We start from the raw sequence: 27,418 nt of genomic DNA on the forward strand, positions 1-27,418 counted from the left end.
ATATATACTTTATAGGGTCGGAGATGGATATTTCAATGTGTTGCATCCTTCCATCCCATCCTTCGGTGGTGGGTATAAAAATCAACATGAGTTTGAAATTGCTGTAACATCCTCAGTTTTGCGGACTTTACAATTCTGCAGACACCGTTGGATTCGGGAAGAAAACTTCTTTCCGTAGTGATGCAGGATGAAACCATACTAAAAAGTTTTTTATGAAAAACATCGTTAAAACCAATGGTTTTTGGGCTTTAATATTCGAAGTCATTTTCAAGGCCTAAAACGCTGTAATTCCTTCACTTTTTCGAATTTAGAAACGTTTAAGGCATTCCGCAGTTCGAAATTCGAACACAAATCGTAAAATAAACAGAATTACTTAGAATTTTACATTTTATTTTTTTGGCATTTTTTTAGCAAAGGCTAACACCTTGTGAAAATTTTCAATTTTTGAGGCAGAAAAAATTTTTGAGTTTACTATACAGCTATGAAGTCTATGACGAAAAATGAGGTTTAGCGCAATTTCTGCGTTTTTTCTTTACAAATCAAGCTCTAAATCGCATATTGAATATTCAAAAAATCACTATGACTTTAAAATTGCAAAACATCGGACTCTTATTCCTCGCCTAACTAACCCATCTTACTAGGGCGTACCCCACCCATGTTGTTCAATCACAAGGTCTGGATATGTAGTAATCGAATCAGTAAGCTTCTAAAGGGTGATTTTTTTGAGGTTAGGATTTTCATGCATTAGTATTTGACAGATCACGTGGGATTTCAGACATGGTGTCAAAGAGAAAGATGCTCAGTATGCTTTGACATTTCATCATGAATAGACTTACTAACGAGCAACGCTTGCAAATCATTGAATTTTATTACTAAAATCAGTGTTCGGTTCGAAATGTGTTCAAATTTTGACAAATTTTGTTCAGCGATGAGGCTCATTTCTGGTTGAATGGCTACGTAAATAAGCAAAATTGCCGCATTTGGAGTGAAGAGCAACCAGAAGCCGTTCAAGAACTGCCCATGCATCCCGAAAAATGCACTGTTTGGTGTGGTTTGTACGCTGGTGGAATCATTGGACCGTATTTTTTCAAAGATGCTGTTGGACGCAACGTTACGGTGAATGAACACATTTCGAACCGAACACTGATTTTGGTAATAAAATTCAATGATTTGCAAGCGTTGCTCGTTAGTAAGTCTATTCATGATGAAATGTCAAAGCATACTGAGCATCTTTCTCTTTGACACCATGTCTGAAATCCCACGTGATCTGTCAAATACTAATGCATGAAAATCCTAACCTCAAAAAAATCACCCTTTACAATAGGAACCGAACAAGGATCATCGGAATACCGGTTTACATAGATGCTATATCAGGTTATAGATTGATTTAGACCGCATTAGGCACGTTTAATGGAAGTTATCACAGAACACCGCATGCAAAATTTCAGCCAGATCGGGCAAAAATTGCGACTTGTAAGGACAAAAGAAGTCAAATCGGCAGATCGGTTTATATGGGAGCTATATCAGCTTATAGACCGATTTGGACCGTACTTGACACAGTTGTTGGAAGTCATAACAGAACATTATATGCAAAATTTCATTCAAAAATAGCGGGTTCCAGGGGCTCTAGAAGTCAAATCAGGAGATTGGTTTATATGGGAACTATATCAGGTTATACACCGACTTGGACCCTACTTGGCACAGTTGTTGGAAGTCGTAACAGAACACTACATGAAAAATTTCAGCCAAATCGGACAAAAATTGCGGCTTCCAGGGGCTCAAAAAGTCAAATCGGGAGTTGGGTTTATATAGGAGCTATATCAGGTTATAGACCGATTTGGACCGTGCTTAGAACAGTTGTTGGAAGTCGTAGCAGAACACCGCATACAATTATATATTATATTATAGACCGATTTAGACCGAACTTGTAAGAGAACACTACATGCAAAACTGATGCCAAATCGGACAAAAATTGCGGCTTCTAGGGGCTTAAGAAATCAAATCGGGAGATCGGTTTATATGGGAGCTGTATCAGGTTATAGGCCGATTTGGACCGTATTTAACACAGTTATTGGAAGTCATAACAAAACATTGCATGCAAAAATTCATTCAAATCGGACAAAAATTGCGGATTCCAAAGGCTCAAGAAGTCAGATTGGGACATCGGTTTATATGGGAGCTATATCAGCTTATAAGCCGTCTTGGGCCCTCCTTGGCACAGTTGTTGGAAGTCATAACAGAACACTAGATGCAAAATTTAAGCTAAAACGCACAAAAACTGTGGCTTTTATGGGCTCAAGAAGTCATATCGTGAGATCGGTTTATATGGGAGCTATATCAGCTTATAAACCGTCTTGGACCCTACTTGGCACAGTTGTTGGAAGTCATAACAGAACACTACATGAAAATTTTCAGCCAAATCGAACAAAAATTGCCGCTTCCAGGGGCTCAAGAAGTCAAATCGGGAGATCGGTTTATATGGGAGCTATATCAGGTTTTAAACCGATTTGTCCCGTTTACCGCACAGTTGTTGAAAGTCATAACAGAAAACTCCATGCAAAATTTCAGCCAAATCGGACAAAAATTGCGGCTTGTAAGGACTCAAGAAGTCAAACCGGGAGATCGGTTTATATGGGATCTATATCAGGTTATAAACCGATTTGGACCGTACTTAACACAGTTGTTAGAAATCTTAACAGAACACTACGTGCAAAATTTCAGCCAAATCGGACAAAAATTGCGGCTTCCAGGGGCTCCAGAAGTCAAATCTTGAGAGGTCGGTTTATATGGGAGCTACATCTAAATCTGAACCGAAACGGCCCATTTGCAATCCCCAACGACCTACATAAACACTAAGTATCTGTACAAAAATTCAAGCGGCTAGCTTTACGCGTTCGACCTCTATCGCGATTTCGACAGACGGACGGTTGAACATGGCTAGATCGACTCAGAACGTGGAGACGATCAAGAATATATACACTTTATGGGGTCTTTGACGAATATGACTAGATTAGTATACCCCCATCCTATGGTGGTGGGTTATAATTAAGGATAAGGACAACAACAAAGCATGCAAGTACAACAACATATTGTTACATCAGCCCTCAACCTCATTACCTACACCATCTAACTCAATCGCACAATCTCTAAAAGTGCCGGCACAAACCCAAGGAGCCGACCGAAAAAAAATGATTTTCTTAAAAACAGAAAAATTCGCCGAAATACCAGGCGAACAGAAAGAACCAGCAAGCAACGTTGTTTATATTTTTATTTGTACCCTCCTAAAACTATGCTTTGAAATTTTAAGTTAATAACAAACCTGTAATAAGCTCCATATACTAAAGCATACTTTTAGGCACTAACATTTTTATTTTGAACCACCCTCGTAGAAACATTTAAATTTTATTTCCCCACCAACCCACCAATAAATAAAACAACTTAATCGTTCCAATTGCATATTTGTGATGTGATAATTGTATTTATAGAATTCTTTTAGAACTTTAATGCATATTAATAGTATATATACATATATATGAAAAATAAACGAAATAACAAAATAAAACAATGTGTTTCGTTTGTTCCTATGGGCCTTTGCCATTGGTAAGTTTAGGTCAGTGGTGCACAAAATTAAAATTTCAATTACGCTAGCGTTGATGTTCAATTCACATGTATTCCTATACACTTGGTTTCAGTCGTTGTTGAGACAGCAACGAATGAACATGCGCATAGGTGTACGCGCATGTTGTTTTTTTTCTGATTAAGCGCTAGATGAGGAAGCTAAGATTTATAATTTTGTTTAATATTTGCTGTATTTTATTTTAGTACTTTATAGTGCAAATCTCAATTAATAATCTTATAACAGATAATGTAATTGATAACTTACCAGTACAACATTGCACTGATATTTTATCCAGAACATCTGACTTGCACTGGTCAGGACTAAAATAAAACAAAGCTTATGTTTTCTTTAACAAAAAAAAAAACATCTATCTTTTTGTAGGATAAAAGAATATCCATTTAAAGAGAGAAATATAAAAAATTATCGAGTAAATCATGCACACAGTCTTATTTTCATTTTGTGAACCACTGGTTTAGATATTCACCATTAGCACTGAATGACGAAATAAAAAAAAAAAAAACAATAATAAAATTCAACACTTCTTTTTTTAAGATAGATGAGCCTTTGCCAAAGCCACAATAGGGGCAGCGGTTGGCAATTTGGGATAGTCACCAGCACTGCCAGCAATATCCAAATGGGTATATTTCAAAGGTATTTCCGATTCCAAGCCATGCTTATCCAGACCAGTTGTTTGCATTAGGAAGGCTGCTGGCACTTGATGGCCACGTGGTGTACGAGATGAGGGAACATTGTTGCACTGTAGAATGTCTTCGCCAATGACTTTGCCGGCATTGAATTCAAAGTCATCTTGGCGAATGACAGAAACTTCGAATGGTTCACCAAATGAAGTACCAACTTCCTGCAACAAGCTGGCATGTCCGGCCTTACGAGCCACACTATTGTCCATGATGATAGAATAGCCTACACCAGCAGCAACATAAGCATGGCCGGTCAAAGTGGCTATGGTGAAAAGATGAGGATCGGGCAACTTATCTGCTACGGCAATTTCCTTCATGCGGCACAAGGCATCAGCCATGCACATGCGTCCCTCGGCATCAGTGTTTCCGACACGTACACGAACGCCAGCCCTCGAAGTGATAACTTCGTCAGCTACATAGCATTCTTCACCGACTGAATTACGTACCATGCACAAGGCGGCAATAACATGAACATCTGAGGGTTTTTGTTCTTTGACAATCTAGAAAAAAATGTATTTGGTTATTTATTTTATTAAAAAAAAAAGGTTATTTGGATTCACCTGCATGAAACCAGCAACCGCAGCAGCACCACATTTGTCACGAGACATACCAGACATAATGCCTCCAGCTTTAATATCAGCACCGCCAGTGTCATAAGTAACACCCTTACCAACCAACATCAAGGTCTTTCTGGCCTTTTGAGGTGGCACATATTCTACGAAAATAATGCGTCCTTGATGACGTTTCACTTGGTTGGCAGCACGATTGACGGCAGCAAATAATGGATATTCCTTGGCGATGGTATTCAAGTCACTGATAACTGTTACTTTCATGCCATCGAAAAGTTTCGTAACGTATTCCTCCACACGTGGTGGTGCCATGCGCTCGGGATCTCCAACACCTAAAATTTAAAAAATAATTAAAGATTACGATATAGCACGGATAAATCTGGATGATGCTGTTTTAAGCAGAGTTGCGGAGTCTAGCCCTCGACTCCGACCCCGGGTCGTAGTCTAAGTCGGAGTCGGAGAGCGGTTCGGAGTCGGAGCTAGCGTGCTCAACTCCGAAGCAAAGTCAGACTCCGGCTCAATAGTCCAACTTCGACTCCGGCCTCAAAAACTCGGCTCCGTAGCCCTGGTTTTAGGGGGTAAGAAAGTGTCCAAGAAGGATGCCTTCTCGGACCATTTATATACCTTCTCCAATCTAATGATGTCTACATGAACACCAGAAAGACCAACTAGTAACTGAGCCCATTAAGCCTAAAAAATTGGCACCAACACCCCCGGAACTCTGAGCTTCGATTTGTGTGGAGTTTACCGTCATTACGAGAAGTTCAACTGAGAGCTACCGGGCTACCGTTCACAAGCTGCGGATAATGGAATGCTCCGTTTACGGGTGAACTTTAATTACAATCGCGGACAATAAGTGGTATCAAGTGGAGACTCTCAGTGAGAGGCCGACCGGCATCGACTCTCTTGTTAAAATACTGAGTACCTGTGATACACTCGATATGACCATAACGTTCCTGCGGCAATTGGTCCTACGGATATTTGGTTAAACAACAACCACATAGGTACTACGCTTGGTAGTACGAGGAAACTAACAATGGCAAAGAATATTGTTGAGTAGTTATGAGGTAAGCTGCCCTCCAATCTATCCGACCAAGAGACCGTAACTTGTTTGGTGGAACGGATGTCTGGAAAATGGGCAGAGTGATTCCGCTACTGAAGCCTCCAGACCGATCTCCCTTCTCTCACCAGTAGCAAAGACGTTTGAGGCATAACTCCTCTCGAGCCTCGTAGGAGAGTTTCCATTCGCCGAGCATCAATATGGGTTTCGAAGACTGCATAGCACAACAACAGCTTTGCATACCATCACCGCACACATTTGCCGTGGCTTCAATCAGCCCAGGCCATGTGATAGGACCGTCCTCGTGTCACTGGACCTATCGAAGGCATTCGACACGATCATCCATGCCAAATTAATTGAGGACATAGCCAACACGTCCGTCCAGCCAGGCCTGACACGATGGGTCGCGAATTATCTGTGTGGTCGCCAGTCATTTGTGGAATTTAGGGATAAAAAGTCGAAGCATCGTAGATTGAAACAGGGAGTTCCCCAAGGTGTGGTGATATCTCCGGCACTGTTTAACCTCTACCTATCCTCCAGTCCACCCCCTCCAGACGGCAAAGAGATCGTATCATATGTATGATCATGGCATCAGGCCCCCACCCATTGTTGACATCTGCGATAGGTTGAACGTCTACATCAACGAACTTGCCTCATATTTCGCAGCAAGAAATCTGAAGATATCTGCCATCAAATCTTCAGCCACATTGTTCACTACAAATACGCGTGAGGTGAATACTGAGCTGACTATGATGGTCGATGGAGAAATGATTCCGACCATCAAGTGTCCCAAAATACTTGGCGTCACGTTTGACAGCACTTACACATTCTCCTCACATGCCACAGTAATTTGCGATGAAGTAAAAAGTAGAAACAAGGTCGTTGAGTCACTTGCTGGCAGCACTTGGGGTGCAGACAAAGAAACCTTGTTGACCACGTACAAAGCAATTCGCCGGTCTGTGGTAAGTTATGCAGCGCCAGTGTGGTCTCGTCAACTTTGTGACACGCAGTGGAATAATATTCGGATCTGTCAGAATGCCGCCCTCCGAACTGCGACGGGCTGTCTTCTCAGTTCTCATGTGGACCACCTCCATCAGGAGACAAGGATCCTACCAGTGCGAAGACATAACTACATGTTGTCAAAGCAATACCTTTTGGGTTGTTATCGCAGAGACCATCCAAATCATCATCATGTGGATAGATATCCACCGCCCAGAAGCCTTAAGGTAGATCTACATGATCTAGAGCGTGAGGTTCAGCGCTACAAGAGAGAACCTCGAGATAAAGCGGCATATCAAGCAGGTCTAGACAACATTCATGCAGACACGGTAGAAGATGCGGTAAGAAATTGACCTCCCCCGGCAAACCAGAGTAGTTTTGGCTTAATTACGTTCCGGCAGGTGCAGCCGCCTCAACTCCTACAGAGCAAGGATTGATGCCGACGTGCAAGATGTATGTCCCGATTGTAACCAGAGACCGCACGGTACACGTCACTTGTTTAACTGCCCGGCCAGACCCATTCGACTCAGACCCAGATCCCTGTGGACGCACCCCATCTTGGTCGCAGAGTTCCTGAGTCTTGACACTCAAGCCAATCAAGCAGACGAAATGATACAAAAAAAGGTGACATATCATAAGGCAAGAACATATAGTGTGATAACAGCTTGAGCAGAGAAGTTTAATACGGCTGAGTACCTCACAAATGTTGCCAGCTTTGGTGATGAGATAACCATTTTGTCTAATGTTCTCGTCTGTCTTGCAACTATAGCATTCTAGGGTCCCCGATACGGGATAGCTGTGAACACCACACAGGCTGGAACATTGAGGTCCGATCTGTGTGATGTTCAGTGCTGTCACGAGAAGCTTAGCTGCGCTACCGAAAGCGTGCACAGGTTGCGTCTAGTGGAATGCTCCAAACGGAGTAGCTTCAACAGCAGTCACGGACAATCAGTGGTATCGAGCGGAGAGTCTCAGTGAGAAGTCGGGCGGCACCGGCTCTTGCACAAATACTGACTGCCTATTATGCTCGAAATGACAAGGCGAGTTATTGGCGCCTTTTAATAACCAATGACCACTCTGTTTCCGCGGCGATCGGTCTTTTGGCCGGGAACGAGCTTGCTCACCTACAGCAGCCTGACGAGGATCGCTACCTCAACATACAATGTGGCTACGACAACAACAACAACAGCAGGGTTCTAGACGGTCCATGGTCCATGTTAACACATATTAACATGAACCACGATGGTCTTGATTAGATCAAAGTGCTTTAGGCTTTGTAGCGCAGAGGTTAGCATGTCCGCCTATGACGCTGAACGCCTGGGTTCGAATCCTGGCGAGACCACCAGAAAAAAAACATTTCCAATGATGGTTTTCCCCTCCTAATGCTGGCAATATTTGTGAGGTACTATGCCATGTAAAACTTCTCTTCAAACAGGTGTCGCACTGCGGCACGTCGTTCGGGCTCGGCTATAAAAAGGAGGCCCCTTATCATTGAGCTTAAAACTTGAATCGGACTGCACTCATAGATATGTGAGAAGTTTGTCCCTGTTCCTTTATGTAATATTCATGGGCAAAATTTGTAATTTTTGCTTTAGGCTTTGCATTTGTAAATCCCTGTATTCATTCATCACATTGATGATTGGACTTGTTCTACTTATTTCAATTGAAGCAACTCACCAATATCACGGGCTACATATCTACCCGACTCCAAAACTATGGCTTCTTTAACAATATCTTCTGCTTTGGGATTATGCGAGATCATAACAGACAAATTGGTAATGCGTTGCCGTTTGTCTGGGACATCTTCGCGCAATTGAATAGGCTACAAATACAAATAGGGGGAAATTATTGCAAATGAAACACTAACATCATTTTAAAAAATACTCACCACATACAATTCCTCCAAAGCGCCAAGTACCGTGCATAGCTCTACATTTTTGAATTTTTTGCTTTCAGGAATCAATAGCAATGGCGACTTGAAACCAGCTTTGATGGCTCTCTGAAGAGATTTAGCAGCTGCCTCTTGATACGCACGCACATCATGGTAATCACTCAACTCTGGCAAAGGTGAATACACCACAGGCAAATTCAATTTGGGCGATTTAAAGCAGGATACAGCGCTGTCGAAAGCCTTGTCAAATGAACGGAATTCATTGAATTGTTCTACCAATTCGCTGGGTATTTGACGATCAATGATGCAGAGAACATCACAGCCAGACTTTTGAATCATCTTAGCCACCTGGACTGTACATGGTATTAGTCTGTAAAATAAAAAAAAATAAATAGAATTAATTTATGATAAATAAATGTACAAATTTTAAATTCTATCAAAAGACTAGATTTTCTTTCGTTTTTCTTCAAAAGATTTTCCCGTAAATAAAATAGTATTTGTTTACCTAAAATTATCTCGCTTTTAAATTGCGTTGATAGGTAATCGTAGTTGGTAACATTTTCTTTTTTCTAAATAGGCCAGCCGATAATCTGTAAATATGAACACCCCACAACGTCATTTATGGCCAAGTAATATTTGACGATTGTGAGTTTTGATAACATATCTTCTAAAATTTATAACCGTGATTTTGTTAGATGAGCTTTAAAGAATAATCTTATCACAGCTAAAGACGGCAAACCCACATCACGTAACCATAAAGTTTGAAGCCAAGAGCAAATAAATTTTAAATTGTCAGTAATGTTGCAATTACTTTGCAATGTTTTGGCCTCTTTATTAGCCTACTTCAGTCGAGAGAAAGAAAGAAAGAAAGAACAATACAATAAACCAATAAGAACTGCAATGGCTATAAATTCGAGCGGGAGGAACTGTTGACACTCAGCACCATTGAGAATCAAAGCAATGCTTCCATACGGTATCTAAATATTTTGTTGCCTGGCATTTTAAGCGTTTACGAGCGAAAGGATGAGGCTATCAAAAGAAAGCAGTAAAAATATGAGCTAAAAGTGATGAAAAATGTTGTAGTTGTAGTAGCAGTGTGTGGTACACTGAGGCGGCAGCCCTTGCCGATGAAGGAATTCATCGGGTCAATCCGGTACATACAACCGGCTGCCATGGGATTGTTTGCGTACAAGATTAATTGAATTAAAATGTGACATTTGCAGACCCTAAGGCAACAGACGAAAATCTCACACCCAGAGAGATAATTTTGTTAATATCAGCGAACTCATCTGCTCTACAATCCCTTGGGATATCTCTATGGTTACTTAATAGAAAAGTTTAGTTCAGGTTTCAGAGAAAGCGACTTGTAACCTCACTCTGCAAACCACAACATCAACCCATACCTTATTCGCGCTGTCATCCAAGATAGTGTCCACCCTACCAAGAAGCTTAAACACGGAAGGGAGGGTAGATACATTGATTTCGTAGCACGATCCCTACCCAACAGCGATCCATTCCTATCCAGCTCGTTGGCCGACTCATCCTTGCCACATCTTTATAGCCCGGGGCCAGCAGAAACGAACAGCCCTTCCACTGTTCGAAGAAACTTCTTGCATATACTAGCCAATCCCGGCATGGGATAACCATGAGCACCACACGAGCTGGAACTTCAACTCCGATCTGTGTGGTGTTAATCATTATCACGAGAAGCTTAGCTGGGAACCACCAGGCGCATCCAGAAGTTGCAGATAGTGGAATGCTTCATACGAAGTAACTGTAATATCAGTCGTGGGCAATCAGCTGCGACACAGGATCTGGCTTAAATACGGATTGCCTATGATGCTCGTTATGACAAGGCGAGTTATTGGCACCTTGAAATAACCAATGGCCACCTTGTCCCGGGGGCGATCAGTCCTTTGGACCGAAACGAGCTTGCTCACATAGGAGCTTGACGAGGATCGCCACTTGAACATGAAAATTTGGCTACAACAACAATTAACAACTAGCCGAACCGTATCCACTCCGCTGCGCCTTCTTTAACTCTCTAATATCTTTTATTCAATCCCTGTATTGCCATGGTCTTTAAATAATCCATATTTGAGGGTAAGACGGCCTCAGGTTAGGTTAGGTTTAAGTGGCAGTCTGGCATCAGACTCACTTAGACGTTTTCGTCCATTGTGATACCACAGGAATAGAAGAAGGAATATGCCTTCTAGTTCGTACCGTTGAACCATCCAGGTCGCTTTAAAAAGCCCAATAACTTGCGAATGTTTACATCCGCTAAATGAGAGAGGTTCTCAAAGAAATGAGAACCTAAAGTGAGTGAAGGTGTTCTATTGTCTCTTCTTCTTCGATGTCGCTACAGCTTCTGCAAAAGTCGTTGCTAGCAACATTCAGTCTGCCAGCATGTATTCCGATTAGACAGTGACCTGTCATGACGGACAAAATGACTGTTCTAGACAATGACAGCAAAGCAGTAGACCTCCTCAAGTCTAGATAAGGCCCCATAGTTTTGGAATGCTTACAGCCCATCTATCATTCCTTGTCGTTCGGACCTAGTCCTAAAAAATTAGCTTACATGTCGCTAGAGGCATACCCACAGATTCCAGTGTCCCTGGAAGGTGTAGGGTAGTTCCTACTCTCGCTAGCTCATCCGCTTTACAATTCCCTGGGATATCTCTGAGGCCCGGCACCCAGAACAGGTGAATTTTGAACTGTTGAGCCAATCGCTTCTATCAGGAATAGTGGTGCAGTAATTTTTATCAAAAAGACGGCCTCAAACATTTCGTCCTGGTGTGGATACCCAATTCGAGCTCCATATTAATACCTTTCTTTTGAGCTCCATATTGCCATAGTCGGTAAATACTTGGTGTTTTGGTAGTGGGGTCCTATTTGGGGAGTGTTATGGGGTGCGGCGGCCCACGAGGTACTTGATCATGGAATTGGATATCAGATTCGTACTCTGTCCGAAATACCTTGCATTTAAGCACCATATTGCCATGGTCGGTAAATATGTCCTTATTGACAGTGTTTTGGGATTAAGCGGCCCCCAAATACTCGTTTTCTACTCTCAAGTACCTTTCATTTGAGTCCCATATTGCCATGATTAGTCTTTATATCCCGTTTGCTGGTTTTGGGGATTGGGGTGCTCCCCCAGAATACCAAATTGAATCCCGTCGAATACCACTACCCCACTCCGAGATCTGGCGTTTTTGAAAATTAGGGTAAGGGAGAGAGTCCGCCCCTTCAGATATCGAAAAATAAAGTACCCTATATGTTGAATATTGAGGGGGAATGTAACAACGTGGAAATAGTGTCGATGGTCAACGTCACGGACTGACTGTATGCTACGTGGCAGGTTTCTCAACGGATTGGGTTCACTGTGTTGAGAAATCGGGTGACAAGGAGAACGCCTCAACGAGGGATGTTGTCGCTAATTAAGCGACATCATGGAAAGGTCACTGACGAGCTGGGCTTCGAGAAATGGATTGAGGACGAACCCAGGAAAGTTAGAGCAGGTCCTTTTCACTCGGATAAATAAGTTACAGCGTATTAGACTCCCGTCTTTGAACCGGTTTTACAGATGGCTGCAAGATGAGATCAGGAAATATATTAGGGGAAGGTTGGGTTGAAGAGAAAGGTGCGGATGGTCCGATCTGGACAATGTTCGACACAAAGTTGTGGAGGGGTACCAGAACTCGCTGTGCCTAATTTCATCGCAATAGGATGAAAATTGCTTCTCTTGAGCGATCTAGGCCAAATTGCAGAAATATGTCGAGGGGCTTAACTTAACCCACTGTCCGAAATTTCAGCGACATTGGACAATAAATACGCCTTTTATGGGTCCAAGACCTTAAATCGAGAGATCGTTTTATATGGCAGCTATATTCAAATCTGGACCGATCTGGGCCAAATTGAGGAAGGATGTCGAAAGTCCTTACACAACTCACTGTCCCAAATTTCGGCGACACCGGACAATAAATGCGCCTTTTATGGGCCCAAGACCTTTAATCGAAAGATCGTTCTATATGGCAGCTATATGTAAATCTTAAGCGATCTGGACCAAATTGCAGAAATACGTCGAGGGGCTTAACTTAACTCACTGTCCCAAATTTCGGCGACACCAGACAATAAATGCTCCTTTTATGGGCTCAAAACCTTAAATCAAGAGATCGGTCTATATGGCAGCTATATCCAAATCTGAACCGATCTGAGTCACATTGAAGAAGAATGTTGAAGGGCCTAACACAACTCACTGTCCCAAATTTCGGTGAAATCGGATCATAAATGCGCCTTTTATGGGCCCACAACTTAAATTGAGAGATCGTTCTATATGGCAGTTATATCCAAATCTAGACCAATCTGTGCCAAATTGAAGAAGGATGTCGAAAGTCCTTACACAAATCACTGTCCCAAATTTCGGCGAAATCGGACAATAAATGCGCCTTTTATGGGCCCAAGACCTTAAATAGAGAGATCGGTCTATATGGCAACTATATCCAAATCTTGACCGATCTGGGCCAAATCGACTGGCCTAGCACAACTCACTGTCCCAAATTTCAGCAAAATCGGATTATAAATGTAGCTGTTATGGGCCTAAGATCCCAAGTCGGCGGATCGGTCTATATGGAGCCTATATCAAGATATAGCTCATCTTCGAAATTAACCTGCTTATGGAAAAAAAAACAGAATCTGTGCAAAATTTCTGCTCAATATCTCTATTTTTAAAGACTGTAGCGGGATTTCAACAGACAGACGGACGGAAATGGCTAGATGGTCTTAGATTTTTACGCTGGTCAAGAATATATATACTTTATAGGGTCGGAAATGGATATTTTGATGTGTTGCATAGGGAATGACAAAATGTTAACCCCCTTCCTTCGGTGGTGGGTATAAAAATATTAAACGTTTTTTTTATACCCTCCACCATAGGATGGGGGGGATACTAATTTCGTCATTCTGTTTGTAACTACTGAGGCCACCGTAGCGCAGAGGTTCGAATCCTGGCGAGACCATCAGAAAAAATTTTCAGTGGTGGTTTTCCCCTCCTAATGCTGGCGACATTTGTGAGGTACTATGCCATGTAAAACTTCTCTCAAAAGAGGTGTCGCACTGCGGCTCGCCGTTCGGACTCGGCTGTAAAAAGGAGGCCCCTTATCATTGAGCTTAAAAACTTGAATCGGACTGCACTCATTGATATGTGAGAAGTTTGCCCCTGTTCCTTAGTGGAATGTTCATGGGCAAAATTTGCAATTTGCAATTTGTTTGTAACTACTCGAAATACTCGTCTGAGAACTCATAAAGTATATATATTCTTGATCGTCGCGACATTTTATGTCGATCTAGCCATGTCCGTCCGTCTGTCTGTCGAAAGCACGCTAACTTCCGAAGGAGTAAAGCTAGCCGCTTGAAATTTTGCACAAATACTTCTTATTAGTGTAGGTCGGTTGGTATTGTAAATGGGCCATATCGGTCCATGTTTTGATATAGCTGTCATATAAACCGATCTTGGGTCTTGACTTCTTAAGCCTCTAGAGTGCGCAATTCTTATTCGATTGGAATGAAATTTTGCACGACGTGTTTTATTATGATATCCAACAATTGTGCCAAGTATGGTTCAAATCGGACCATTCTTATTCGATTGGAATGAAATTTTGCACGACGTGTTTTATTATGATATCCAACAATTGTGCCAAGTATGGTTAAAGTCGGTTCATAATCTGATATAGCTGCCATATAAACCGATCTCGGGTCTTGACTTCTTGAGCCTCTAGAGTGCGCAATTCTAAGCCGATTGGAATTAAATTTTGAACGACTTGTTTTGTTATGATATCCAACTACTATGCCAAGTATGGTTCAAATCGGTCCATAACCTGATATAGCTGCCATATAAACCGATCTTGGGTCTTGACTTCTGTTGTTGTTGTAGTAGTAGTGTGTGGTACACTGAGGCGGCAGCCCTTGCCGATGAAGGAATTCATCGGGTCAATCCGGTACATACAACCGGCTGCCATGGGATTGGTCTTGACTTCTTGAGCCTCTAGAGTGCGCAATTCTTATCCGATTTGAATGAATTTTTGCACGTAGTATTTTGTTATTATACCCAACAACTGTGCCAAGTATGGTTCAAATCGGTTGATAACCTGATATAGCTGTCATATAAACAGATCTGGGGTCTTGACTTCTAGAGCTTCTAGTGGGCGCAATTCCTATCCGATTTGGCTGAAATTTAGCATGGCGTATTTTATTCTTACCTTTAACAAATGTGTCAAGTAAGATTCAAATTGGTTCATAACCTGATATAGCTGCCATATAAACCGATCAGGGATTTTGACTTCTTGAGCCTCTAGAGGTCACAATTAATATCCGATTTGCCTGAAATTTTGTACGACGGATTCTCTCATGACTATCAATATATGTGTTTATTATGGTCTGAATCGGTCTATAACCCGATACAGCTCCCATATAAATCGATCTCTCTATTTTACTTCTTGAGCCTCCAAAGGGCGGACCATATCTTTATATCGTTCTAATAGCAGAGCAAACCTTTTCTTATATCCTTTTTTGCCTAAGAAGAGATGCAGGGAAAAGAACTCGACAAATGCGATCCATGGTGGAGGGTATATAAGATTCGGCCCGGCCGATCTTAGCACGCTTTTACTTGTTTCTTCTAGCACTGTGCCAATAATTTTGTCCCGCACTGTATGTTTTTAACTTTTAGGGTCTCAGGCCAATATTTCGATGTGTTACAAACGCAAGTAAGTGTAACCCCCATCTACCATTATATGTGGCCAGAGGTGACATATAGTATGGCCAGAACAATTGTAGTTGTTGTTGTTGTAGCAGTGTGTTGCACACTGAGGCGGCAGCCCTTTCCGATGAAGGAATCCAAGGGGTCAATCCGGTACGTACAACCGGCCGCCATGGGATTGAGAAAAACAAATTGTAGTGGCGTTAATCTATAATCTGCATTGCATATCTATCTTTTTTGATCAAATCGATAATGTATTAATAAATTTTTCATATAAAAGAAATATGTTTAAGTATAAGTTAGATAAGATTTATCCTACGGGTATATATACATGCATATATGGAAAACACTGGTTAGTGAAACCCACTTTTAATCTATGTTAGACTGCATTGATTAGAAGCAATACAATTACAAAGTTAAATTTTCAATAATTCCAATTTTTTGATCAACAAAAACAACAGTCTTAAGTTGATATGATTAGTTTATTAACTCAACATGCAGCTTGCGAGTAAAGATAACAGAGTTCTTTCAAAAGAACAAGTTTAACGACCCAATGTATTTGATATCATATTCCACTAACAATGTTATCAATAGAATACGCCCAGATACATGAAATAAATACATAAAATAAATATGCATTTCATAATCTCCACAAAAATTTTACACAAATTTACGATGGCAAACAGTTGAATCAAATCAGCCATAAGAGAATTCTGAATACATCATCATAGCTAGGTAGTATATGAACAGAAGGCGATAAAATTAAATTTTATTTCCATTTTTAAAACCAACATGTTATTTATAATTGCAATGTGGCCATAATACCAAATGCTGGAATAAATCTCTTTCCAAGTCATATATTTATTGTATGTCTTATCACACTTGGTTACAATTATTTGAGTTTGGTTAAAGTTGACACCATTAGTGAATCTTAGAAAATACAAGGAAATCAATTGATGTGAGTTTTAGAATTTGAGGGATTCACTAGACCAAATGCCCTCTTCGAAAATAAGTTTATTAACTTAAAATTGAAAACAATTTAGTATGAACACGTATTACCGAAATTTGTGTTTTTGGGAAAAAATCACGCTATTCAGCACATGACTTTATTTTAAGTTACCAACACATGGAATAATTTGTTTTAAATTTATTTAATTTTTTATTGAATTTTGGTCATATTAAGTTATTGTATATTAGCTAATTGTCATAATTGCGTAACGCTTACGATCGATGTGGAATTGACTTGGGATTCTGAAATTGCATAATATTGGGTTGCCCAAAAAGTAATTGCGGATTTTTTAAAAGAAAGTAAATGCATTTTTAATAAAACTTAGAATGAACTTTAATCAAATATACTTTTTTTACACTTTTTTTCTAAAGCAAGCTAAAAGTAACAGCTGATAACTGACAGAAGAAAGAATGCAATTACAGAGTCACAAGCTGTGGATACCCACCACCTCGGGTATATATGTAATCCACCTCTCGCCATAATCGGTTGAAAAATTCATAATTTATGCCGCCATTGAAGCAATATCGAATAAGTACAAGTCATTGTTCAATGTTATACAACAAAATATTGGTCTTTTTGGTAGCTATATGCAAATAAAGACCGATCTTAATCATATACGACACGGATGTCGGTAAGCCTAGCATAAATCACTGTGTCAAATTGCAGCGAAATCGAACTATAAATGCGCCATTTAGGGAGCCAAGACTAACTCAGGTCAATGTCCGAAATTTCGGCGACACCGGACAATATATGTGACTTTTATGGCCCCAAAACCAAATCTGGACTGATCTGGGCCAAATTAAAGAAATATGTCGAGTGGCCTAAAACAACTCACTGTCCCAAATTTCGGCGACACCGGACAATAAATGCGCCCTTTATGGGCCCAAGACCTTAAATCGAGAAATCGGTCTTTATGCCAGCTATATCCAAATCTGGACCGATCTGGGCCAAATTAAAGAAAGATGTCGAGGGGCCTGACACAACTTACTGTCCCAAATTTCTGCGGAATCGGACAATAAATGCGCCTTTTATGGGCCTTAGACCTTAAATCGAGAGATCTGTATATATGGCAGCTATATCCAAATCTGGACCGATCTGAGCCAAATTGAAGAAGAATGTTGAAGGGCCTATCACAAGTCACTGTCCCAAATTTTGGCCAAGTCGGATAATTAATGCGCCTTTTATGGCCTTTAGACCTTAAATCAGCGGATCGGTCTATATAGGGACTATATCAAGAAAGTGTCTGATATAGCCCATCTTTGAACTTAACCTGCTTATGGGCAAACAAAAAAAGAATCTGTGTAAAGTTTCAGTTCAATATCTCTATTTTTAAAGACTGTAGCGCGATTTCGACAGACGAACAGACGGACATACATGGCTAGATCGTCTTAGATTTTTACGACGACCAAGAATATATATACTTCATAGGCTCGGAAATGGATATTTCGATGTGTTGCAAACGGAATGACAAAATGAATATACCCCCGTCCTTCGGTGGTGTATATAAAAAATATTATTAATCACTCTTGTTCCCGTTGTCGAAGGCGAATATCGACAGCAGTCGTAGTCGAAGACGATTTTCACATTTGATGGTATTCTGTAACTCATTCGCCTTCGACAGCTTGATAATAAAAAAATATTGTGTAGTAGGTTCCATACTTTTTCGACAAACAGACCCAATGTAGTTTAGAATGCAATTATATATCCATATATATCGATCATTTCCGTCAAATTTAACAGTCGAAATCAACTTACCAAAAATGTAAACGATTTTAGTCTCCGACAATTATAATACCATTTTATAAAAATTTTTCTTTTTTTCTCTCCGAGCTCAATGCTCGGATATGCAAATGGAAAGCCAAAGATAGCAACACACACCAACTACTATGGGACGCGTTTCGTCTTTGGTTAGAAGACTTTTCCAACCATATTAGGTGTGATGGCTCCAAGGGCCGCGCGTTAGTATTTCGTATTTGAATCGTATTAATAGCAAAAACGCATCTATGATACAATTACCACATTAACCACGCTCGACAACCCTGTCTATTAGCTGTACTTTTCCCAATGCATGTATTTTTGTGTAATGACAGACATTCTTTCTGTGACAAATTACACTTCTTTCTTACTACACATGATTTTGTGCATCTGTTGGAAATTGTATTGATGGCTTCGAACGCTAAGAGCTCAATGATCGTCAATTTCAACATTCGACTACGCCATCACCAGTCGGAATAAGGGGGATTACTAAATCATCCCTGCTCTATAATTTGTGATATAATTAGGAAAATTGCAAATTTGCCTATGAACATTCCATTAAAGAACAGGGGCAAACTTCTTACATATCAATAAGTGCTGTCCGATTTAAGTTTAAGCGCATTGATATGGGGACTGCTTTTTAAAGCCTTGTACGAAAGGCGTGCCGCTGGGACACCTTTTTGTGAAGAAGTTTTTACATGGCTGCCATACCCAAATGGTACAGTACCTCATAAATGTCGCCAGCATTAGGAGAGGATAACCACCGCTAAAAATTTGTTTGATATTTTCGCCAAGTTTCGAACCCACGCGTTAAGCGTCAAAGGTGCACATGGTAACCACTGCAATATTTTGACTACAGCTGGTAAGATCCGCTAGAACCAAACCTTTAACACCTCGCATCAAGGCTCGCTTTTGCTAAGTCCTATGAGCAGTAATCAAATCAGTTAAGGTAAGACTATACCATGCCATCTAAAATACTAATCCCAATTGTTTTTTTTTTACGATCAGCGAATATCCCCATCCGCTAATTCAAAAGTAAAAGTAAAACACGAACTTGGCCACACATTTCAAATGTATTCCTAAGTTAATACCAAATATCACTTTCATTATCTGAATTTGCATCAAGAGTAATAAACTCATTAAAACTCACGACCAACCTGCCAAAATTTCTATACAAAAAGAGGTCACAATCGAAATTTTAATAAATTTAATTATTTTTATTATTATTATTCTTGTCTACAAAAACTTGTTGCTCTTCCCAACATTTCTTTTCAATTTTTTTTTTTTGTTTGCGAACACATTAATATAAACAAAAATAACCTTGACTTTGAATAAGGAAATATGAATACTGTCCATTGATAAATATAAAGAAAAATGTGTGTCAGCAATTACGCTACAAAATTGAAAAAAGCAACTATACAAAACAGACTACTCATGAATTAAATTGGCTTGAGGTAAATAAACTTGCCTTACAACTTACGCGACAAATGAAGTGTGAGCCAATTGGTTAAAGCCACTGTACATGTGTTTTTTTGTAAAATAAAAAAATCGCAAACTTTTGTTATAATTCAAAAAAAAAAAAAATAAAATGTTTTAAAATACGTCGCTAATAATTGTGTAATCCGGAAGTAAAAAAAATGTGTACATGACTTTTTTCAAAACAACATAAAATCAGTTCATATTGAAATTTGCTGCAAATTTTTATAAGAAAATTAAATTTATACGAAACTTTCTATTACAAATTTAATTTTAAGAAAATTTTCAATGAAAATATGATTTTTATGCGATCAATAACAAGACAATTTTTCAATTCTCATATAAATTCTTCGTAATCTCGTATAAAAATCGAATTTTATCAAAATTTTACATTAAATCGATTTTCGAACAGTTTTTCTATGCTACTCAAATTTTTGACAAAATTATGTATGAATTTGGTTTATTTGTTTGTATGCACACTCTGGTAACTGACACAGATAACATGCTGAGGATATGGAAATAACATTTTACCCTACTGCTAGTGTCCGATGTTAGCGGCGAAGAGGATACCGCAGAACCAATCTCTGATGATGGTATAGAATGTTTTCCCTTCTAGTCAGAATGAGGTCCAAGTAGCAACGAACCGACTCAAGAACAACAAGGCAGCAGGAGCCGACGGGTTACCCGCTGAACTATTTAAGACCGGAGGCGACACTGATAAGGCGTATGTATCAGCTTATCTGCGCAATCTGTCCAGAAGAACCCATACCCGATGATTGGAACCTCAGCCTACAATGTCCCGTACACAAGAAAGGAGATAAGATGGAATGTGCCAACTACGGAGGAATAAGTCTCCTCCCCATCGCATACAAGACACTCTCGAACGTGCTGTGTGAAAGATTAAAACCTACAGTCAATGAGATAATTGGGTCCTATCAATGCGGCTTTAGACCTGGTAAATCCACCCTAGACCAGATATTCACACTGCGCCAAATCCTGGAAAAGATCCGAGAAGGACAAATCAACACCTACCATCTCTTTGTTGACTACAAAGCCGCCTTCGATACTCCTTTACGTTCAAAGGTATTTCAAGCCATGTCTGAGTTTGGTATCCCTGCAAAATTAATAAGACTCTGCAGGATGACACTTGCTGATACGCGTTCCTCAGTAAGAATAGAAAAGAATCTCTCCGAACCATTTAATACCAAACGAGGTTTCAGACAAGGAGACAGCCTATCGTGTGATCTCTTTAATATCATGCTGGAGAAGATTATGCGAGATGCAGATGTGAATAGATATGGCACACTAATCACAAGAGAGCACATGCTACTCGCCTATGCCAACGATATCGATATCATAGGTCGGTCACCGGAAGTAGTAACTGCAGCCTTTGAAAGAATCGAAAGAGAGTCAGTGAAAATGGGTCTGGCAGTAAATGGAGATAAGACGAAATGGATGGTTTCAGCTCCCAAAAAGCCTTGCACAACCTAGCAGATAAATAAAATGGAGAAAGTTGGGAATCACAACTTTGAGACAGTCAGTAACTTTATCTACCTCGGCACCGCCGTAACCGAAACTAATGTCACTAGTTTTGAGATAAAGCGAAGAATAATACTGGCAAACAGATGCTACTTTGGACTAAGTAAGCAGTTTAGAAACAAGGCCAGCTCTCGACAGACGAAGACTACTCTTTACAAGACACTGATACTACCCGTGCTGTTATATGGTTCAAAAACATAGGTACTTGTGAAAGCAGATGAGACAGTGCTTGGAGTATTTGAGAGAAAGATTCTTCGTAAATTATATGTACCAGTTTGAGTTAACAGAGAATATAGGCGACGTATGGACCACGAGCTGTATGAGCTGTATGACGACGATAGCATAATTACACGCATCAAAATACAACGGCTGCGTTGGCTAGGTCATGTTGTCAGAATGGATGAAGAAGCTCCAGCAAAGAAGTCTTTTGAAGGCAAACACGGTGGTACACGCAAACCGGGAAGGCCAAAAGCCCGATGGAAAGATCAAGTTGTGGGAGACACCTCGAAACTTGGTGTCAGAGATTTTAGAATGAGCGCAGAAGATCGAGGCGCTTGGAACGCTATTCGGCTAGTGGAACAAATATCCTGTCATAGCCAATTAAAGTAAGTTTGTATGCACACATGTTCAAAAACGAGTTTTTTAAAGGATTTCCTAATGATATGAATTAGGTTGAAACTTTGTGTTCCCGATGAACACAATCAGAAAAAATTCAGTGTTGGTTATTTCCACGCCAATGCTCGCGACATTTGTGAGTTATTCAGGCTGGTAAAATTTCTCTCAAAGAGATATCGCTTACAGGCACCCAGTTCCGACTCGGTAAAAAAACGGGAATTCCCAAATCATTGAGTTAAAACTTTAATCGGATTGCACTCTTTGATATGATATGTGAAAAGTATCCTATTAGAACACACCGATGCGTTCTCACCTAGTCCGAAGGGCTCTGTTTTTTGTTAGGTGTGTTAGTTTTTCGTTTGTTTCTCTTTCGAGACGAGCTTAATGATCGGAGATTAAAAATGGAAAGTCAAAGATAGCAACACACTCCAACCACTATGGTAAGCGTTTCGTCTTTGGTTGGAAGACTTTTCAACCAGGTTGGTATGTTATATTTGAATCGTATTAATTGCGAAAACGCATCTATGATCAATTACCATACTAATCACGCTCGACAACCCTGTCTATTAGCTGTACTTTTTCCCAATGCATGTGTTTTTCTTTCCGTTCTCTTTCATTGTATTATCTCGCACCGTGCTGTAGTGCAATTCTATATTATTTTTATTAATTTTCTTATCTTGTAAGGCGAAAACAATGGACTTAAACTCTTCCAGTAAATGAATGAACGAATTTTGTATGCAAAGGTGGGACAAAGCCGTCCCGCAAATAAACCCTTCCAACCAGATATGTAGACCGATCGAGACCATATGGGACCCAAATAAAAGTCTGCATCAGATGGTTATCATGGCAGCCTGCATCAGGTGGTTATCATGTCAGTCTGCATCTTCTAGTTTCTACAGTTGAATCAGATCGCTATAAAAACCCCTACAGGGCAAAACAGAATGAGCGCGTTGGTCTTTCTTTTTGAGCGTTGCGTTGAAAAATTTAACTCTGCAAACAAATCCCACAAAATTTCTAACAACAATTAACAATATTTAACTTTGACGTCTAAAAACCCTTTTTACGTATGGCAACACAAAATGATGCCAAATTAACAATTGTTTTACTTTTTAGCGTGGCTTTTATGACAATTTTTTGCAGAGTTGCTTTTTTCAACGCAACGCTCAAAAACAAAGCCCAACGCGCTCATTTGATTTGGCCTTAAGAACTCACAAAATTTTGCATCAAAAAAATATGAACCTAAACTTGAACTCCTTTTGCTTGCCAGTGCAGGACACGTACAAAACAGATGTTTTACAGTTTCCTCTTCCTTTGATTCCTCAAACATCAGCAGTAATCTTTACTTGCAACCTTTAGGCTATATATAGCATGTTTTACACTCAGACAGTGCAGGTGCACGTCAATCCCATGACAACCGGTTATACGTACCGGATTGGCCCGATGGAGTTCTTCATCGGCGAGGGCTGCCGCCTCAATGTACAACACATTGCTACAACAACACGTGCACGTACAAGGGGATCTAGGCAACATTCATGCAGACACGGTAGCAGATGCGGTGAATAGCTACCGGCTGATTGTGCTCTTTGGAGAACGACCGCCTCCTATTGCACGTCAAAATTCAGAGTAATTCTGCCTAAATTATGAAGCCGCCTCAACACCTACAGAGCAAGTAGTGATGCCAAGGAGCAGGATGTTTGACCCGATTGTGACCTGGGACAACTTGACACACGTCACCTGTTTAATTGCCTAGCCAGACTCACTAGACTCAGATCCAGATCCCACCCCACCCTAGTCGCAGAGTTCTTGGATCTGGATATTCAACAGAATTAAGCAGACGAAAGATAGAGCACAACACACCGTTACAACAACAACAACCCGGCACGGGATAGCTGTAGCTCTTCCACACTGACTGGAACAATGGGTTCCGATCTGTGTGGTGTTCATTGCTGTCACGAAAAGCTTAGCTGCGAGCTACCGGGCGCGTCCCCAGGTTGCAGATAGTAGTATGCTCCATACCGAGTAGATGCAACTGCAGTCACGGGGAATCAGGGATATGGAGTGGAGTAGGGAGTGTCTGTGAGTGCTTAAATACTGAGTGTCTGTGAGTGCTTAAATACTGAGTGCCTATGATGCTCGATACAAAAAGGCGATACATTGGGGCCTTTAAATAAACAATGGCCATCATGTTCCCGCGGCGATCGGTCGTATAGACCGAGATCAGAACGAGTTTGCTCGCCTATAAAAGCACCTCCATATGCAAATGTGGCCACAACAATAACAATAACAATCAGAAAGTGATCGTCGTGACTGGCATGATGAGAGAGACGTTTGTTTTAGCAACAGACTGCAAACGATAGACCTTTTGAAGTTTAAATTAAGCCACATTATTTTGAAGCATCCTTAAGCACTAATTTTTTCACAATCTGTCATCCGTTGCTCTTTCGCTTCCTCAAACAATTAAGTTACAAATTGCTAGAGACAAATCCCAGTTCCCCTGGAATGTGTAAGGTAGTTCCTAGTTTTGCAAACTCGTCTGTTAAATTTCACATGTCTATATTTCTGTCTGGGAACACAATAACCTCAAATCCCAACATCGGGTATGTAGACAAAGCAAGATAAATCTGTTTACAACTAGGACAAAAATAGACAAGTTGAAGATTTCCCTCAGTTACTCCACTCCCACGTCACTAAGATGCTTGAGCACTAACTTCCAAGTACTGCCAGGGTCAAAAATCGAAAACTGAACCATCTGTCATCAAAAACAAAAGCGTATGTCCTTGGGTAATCAAGTGTTTCCAACAATATATCTCGAAAATTTGACGTCGCTTAATATAATTTGAAAGGAACAAAAACTGTGTCCATGTCAAAGCTATGAGTGCTCGTAAAAAAAAAGTATCACAATTCAGACAAACGTACCACACACAACGACCAGAAGAAAAAAATCAGTTGGCAATGCATATACATAGCTGGTTATTCATATTTTGTTTTTCTTTTGCAAAGCTTTAATTTCGAAGAAACATTTGTTTATTTACGGCGGTTTATTCCCTTGCAGTTGCTGACGCTATCATACTATTAGGGAGGTTCCCTGCAATGCTCCTGAAACGTCATTCAATAATTTATCGTGATTATTTTGGGATGCCAGCGATAACTGGGATGCCAGTGTCTACAGAAAAGGGCTTGCTTGAGTACATACAATAAACATAATTCTGCCATTACAAATGCAGATCGAACCAGAAATAAAACGTGTTTCTTTCGAACACTCCATGTTATAAACGAAACAAATGGATTTTCTTTTTATATGTCGTATGGTGTTCAGCATTTGCCATTTCCCCTCAAAAGGCAAACAGTGCAAAATAACGAACCTAAATTTGGTGAAAGTACATGTAGTCAGGCCGGCCGTCTATAAATATTTTATTGTTGTTTCCTATCAAACAGCAGGTCTTGTTTTTGTTGATATGTAAGGCAGGCATGCAGTATTAAAAACTTTGCACCGCACCAATGACGACTTTTAACACACTGATTATATAAAATATGCGACGCAAAGATACTTACTTGTCTAGTCCCATGTTGAAAGGAATAAAGTTGAAAGGATGGATGGAATTTAGATTTCAGCCGTGTCCAGTGTACCGAACAAGTCAACAACTCGAATGAAACTAAATGGAATGAATTCTCAACAACGCTGATTGAATTGCAATAATGGTTAGTTAGCTGCTCTGTGTATGTATGGTCACACCAAAACCAATGAAAACTTAAAATGTTATCGAAGCTTATCACTGAAGCGGGTGTTCTACAATGGGCCACAAACAACTGACTCTCCTTTCATTGGAGGTGTCTTCTGCTGCTTAATATGATAGCTTCTAGCCGAACAACGAGGATGAGTAATAGTTTCTTTGTTGGCCAGAACTTAGTTGAACTTGGAAACTTTATTGTTTGTCTTTGGCGTAGGTGTTTTACCTAACACGTACTAGAGTAATGAAATGGATGAGAGTGGTAGAGTGCAATGAAAAACGCGTTATGACGACTACCACCAATTTTTGCCGGCTCATGAAATAACAAGAGACAGCTGTTTTGCAATGCAAAATGAAATGTCATTTTGTAAAAACAGAGTTGTTTGAATTGTATAACACCAAAAATAGCCCTGTTTTATTTTGGTACTGCAATGCAGCGAACATTTTATGAAAATGACATCTATACAGTATAACGATGTTCTGGATAAATAACCAATAAAGGCTTCTATAGAACCTCTGTCTTCAAGATTGCTTTATATTTTTCACAATTAAGTGTGGCCATCAGCAGAAATACCTCTATTGTTAATGACAGAATAAAATTTAAACCAATTTTTTTTTATAAAAGTAGCTTTACATACAGGGGCACCAGAGAAACGTACTTATTTGAAAAACTCTAGACAACCAGTTCTCTCTCAAAGTGGATCTCCAATGGTCGGATCGCTCTCCAGATTTGAATTCGAGTGATTTCTTTTTCTGGGATTATTTGAAATTCATTGTTCTTGACCAAGGCGGATTTAAAAAGGTGGTCTCACGCAAACAGCTGTTAGCAGCCGGCCAGGTTTGACGGTATTAAGATGTCAGATTTTTGTTTTCATTCTCTTTGTTCTTATCTTCTTTCTCGCATATTCTTTTCTCATTTACCAAACACAAATTTCTTTGTGTGTATTGGCAAATACTCGATCAGCTTGATGGCAAAATGGCGGATTTCACCATATGATTTGTGGTTGTTGCACAAATGAGACCACTAGTAACATACACAAAATCAGAGATGTTAACAGCCGGCCAGGTTTGACGGTATCAAGATTATTAAGGTCAGAGTTTTGTTTGCATTATTTTTGTTGTCATCTTCTTTCTTTCATATTCTCTGCTCATTTACGCACACGCATGCACACCCGCACACAAATTTCTTTGCGCCACCATCCCCACAGGGTTGTATCGCTGATTTCGTTGATGTTGGGCTTATGACTTTACCTTCTCATTGTACGAAGGATTTGAAATAGATTTATTTGACAGATTTCTTTTATAGTACTGCCAAATAAATCTTTTTATGAATAAGGCCAATAAAATTTTGAATCCATTTATCGAATGCCAACATTCAACTGAATATAGATCGGGACAAATGTACACCGGTATTCATAAAAGTTAATGTAGCTTTACATTTCTATAAGGTAAATCTTCTGGCACGGGATAGCTGTGAGCACCACATAGGCTGGAACATTAAGGTCCAATCTGTGTGGTGTTCATTGCTGTGACGAGAAGCTTTGCTGCGAACTACCGGGCGCATCCACAGGTTGCGGATAGTGGAATGCTTCATATTGTAGCTGTAGTAGCTGCAACGGCAGTAGCGGACAAGCAGCGGTATTGGGCGGAGAGTCTCAGTGTGAAGCCGGGCGGCACCAGCTCTAGCACAAATACTGAGTGCCTATGAT

The 27,418-nt window shown here is 40.2% G+C and overlaps 1 protein-coding gene across 1 annotated transcript; it reads right to left on the bottom strand.

The window, feature by feature from the left end:
• Positions 1–3,445: 3,445 nt before the first annotated feature.
• Positions 3,446–26,025, bottom strand: LOC106085705 (putative aminopeptidase W07G4.4). Its single transcript, XM_013250070.2, has 5 exons — positions 25,534–26,025; positions 8,834–9,206; positions 8,623–8,767; positions 4,878–5,218; positions 3,446–4,817 (listed from the first exon to the last, which is right to left on the bottom strand). Exons 1-5 carry the CDS (start codon positions 25,545–25,547, stop codon positions 4,167–4,169), a joined length of 1,524 nt encoding a protein of 507 aa, XP_013105524.2. The 5' UTR covers positions 25,548–26,025; the 3' UTR covers positions 3,446–4,166.
• Positions 26,026–27,418: the final 1,393 nt, after the last annotated feature.

The sequence above is a fragment of the Stomoxys calcitrans genome, chromosome 2 (genome assembly GCF_963082655.1).
Source record: "Stomoxys calcitrans chromosome 2, idStoCalc2.1, whole genome shotgun sequence".
In the NCBI taxonomy this organism is placed as follows: domain Eukaryota; kingdom Metazoa; phylum Arthropoda; class Insecta; order Diptera; family Muscidae; genus Stomoxys; species Stomoxys calcitrans.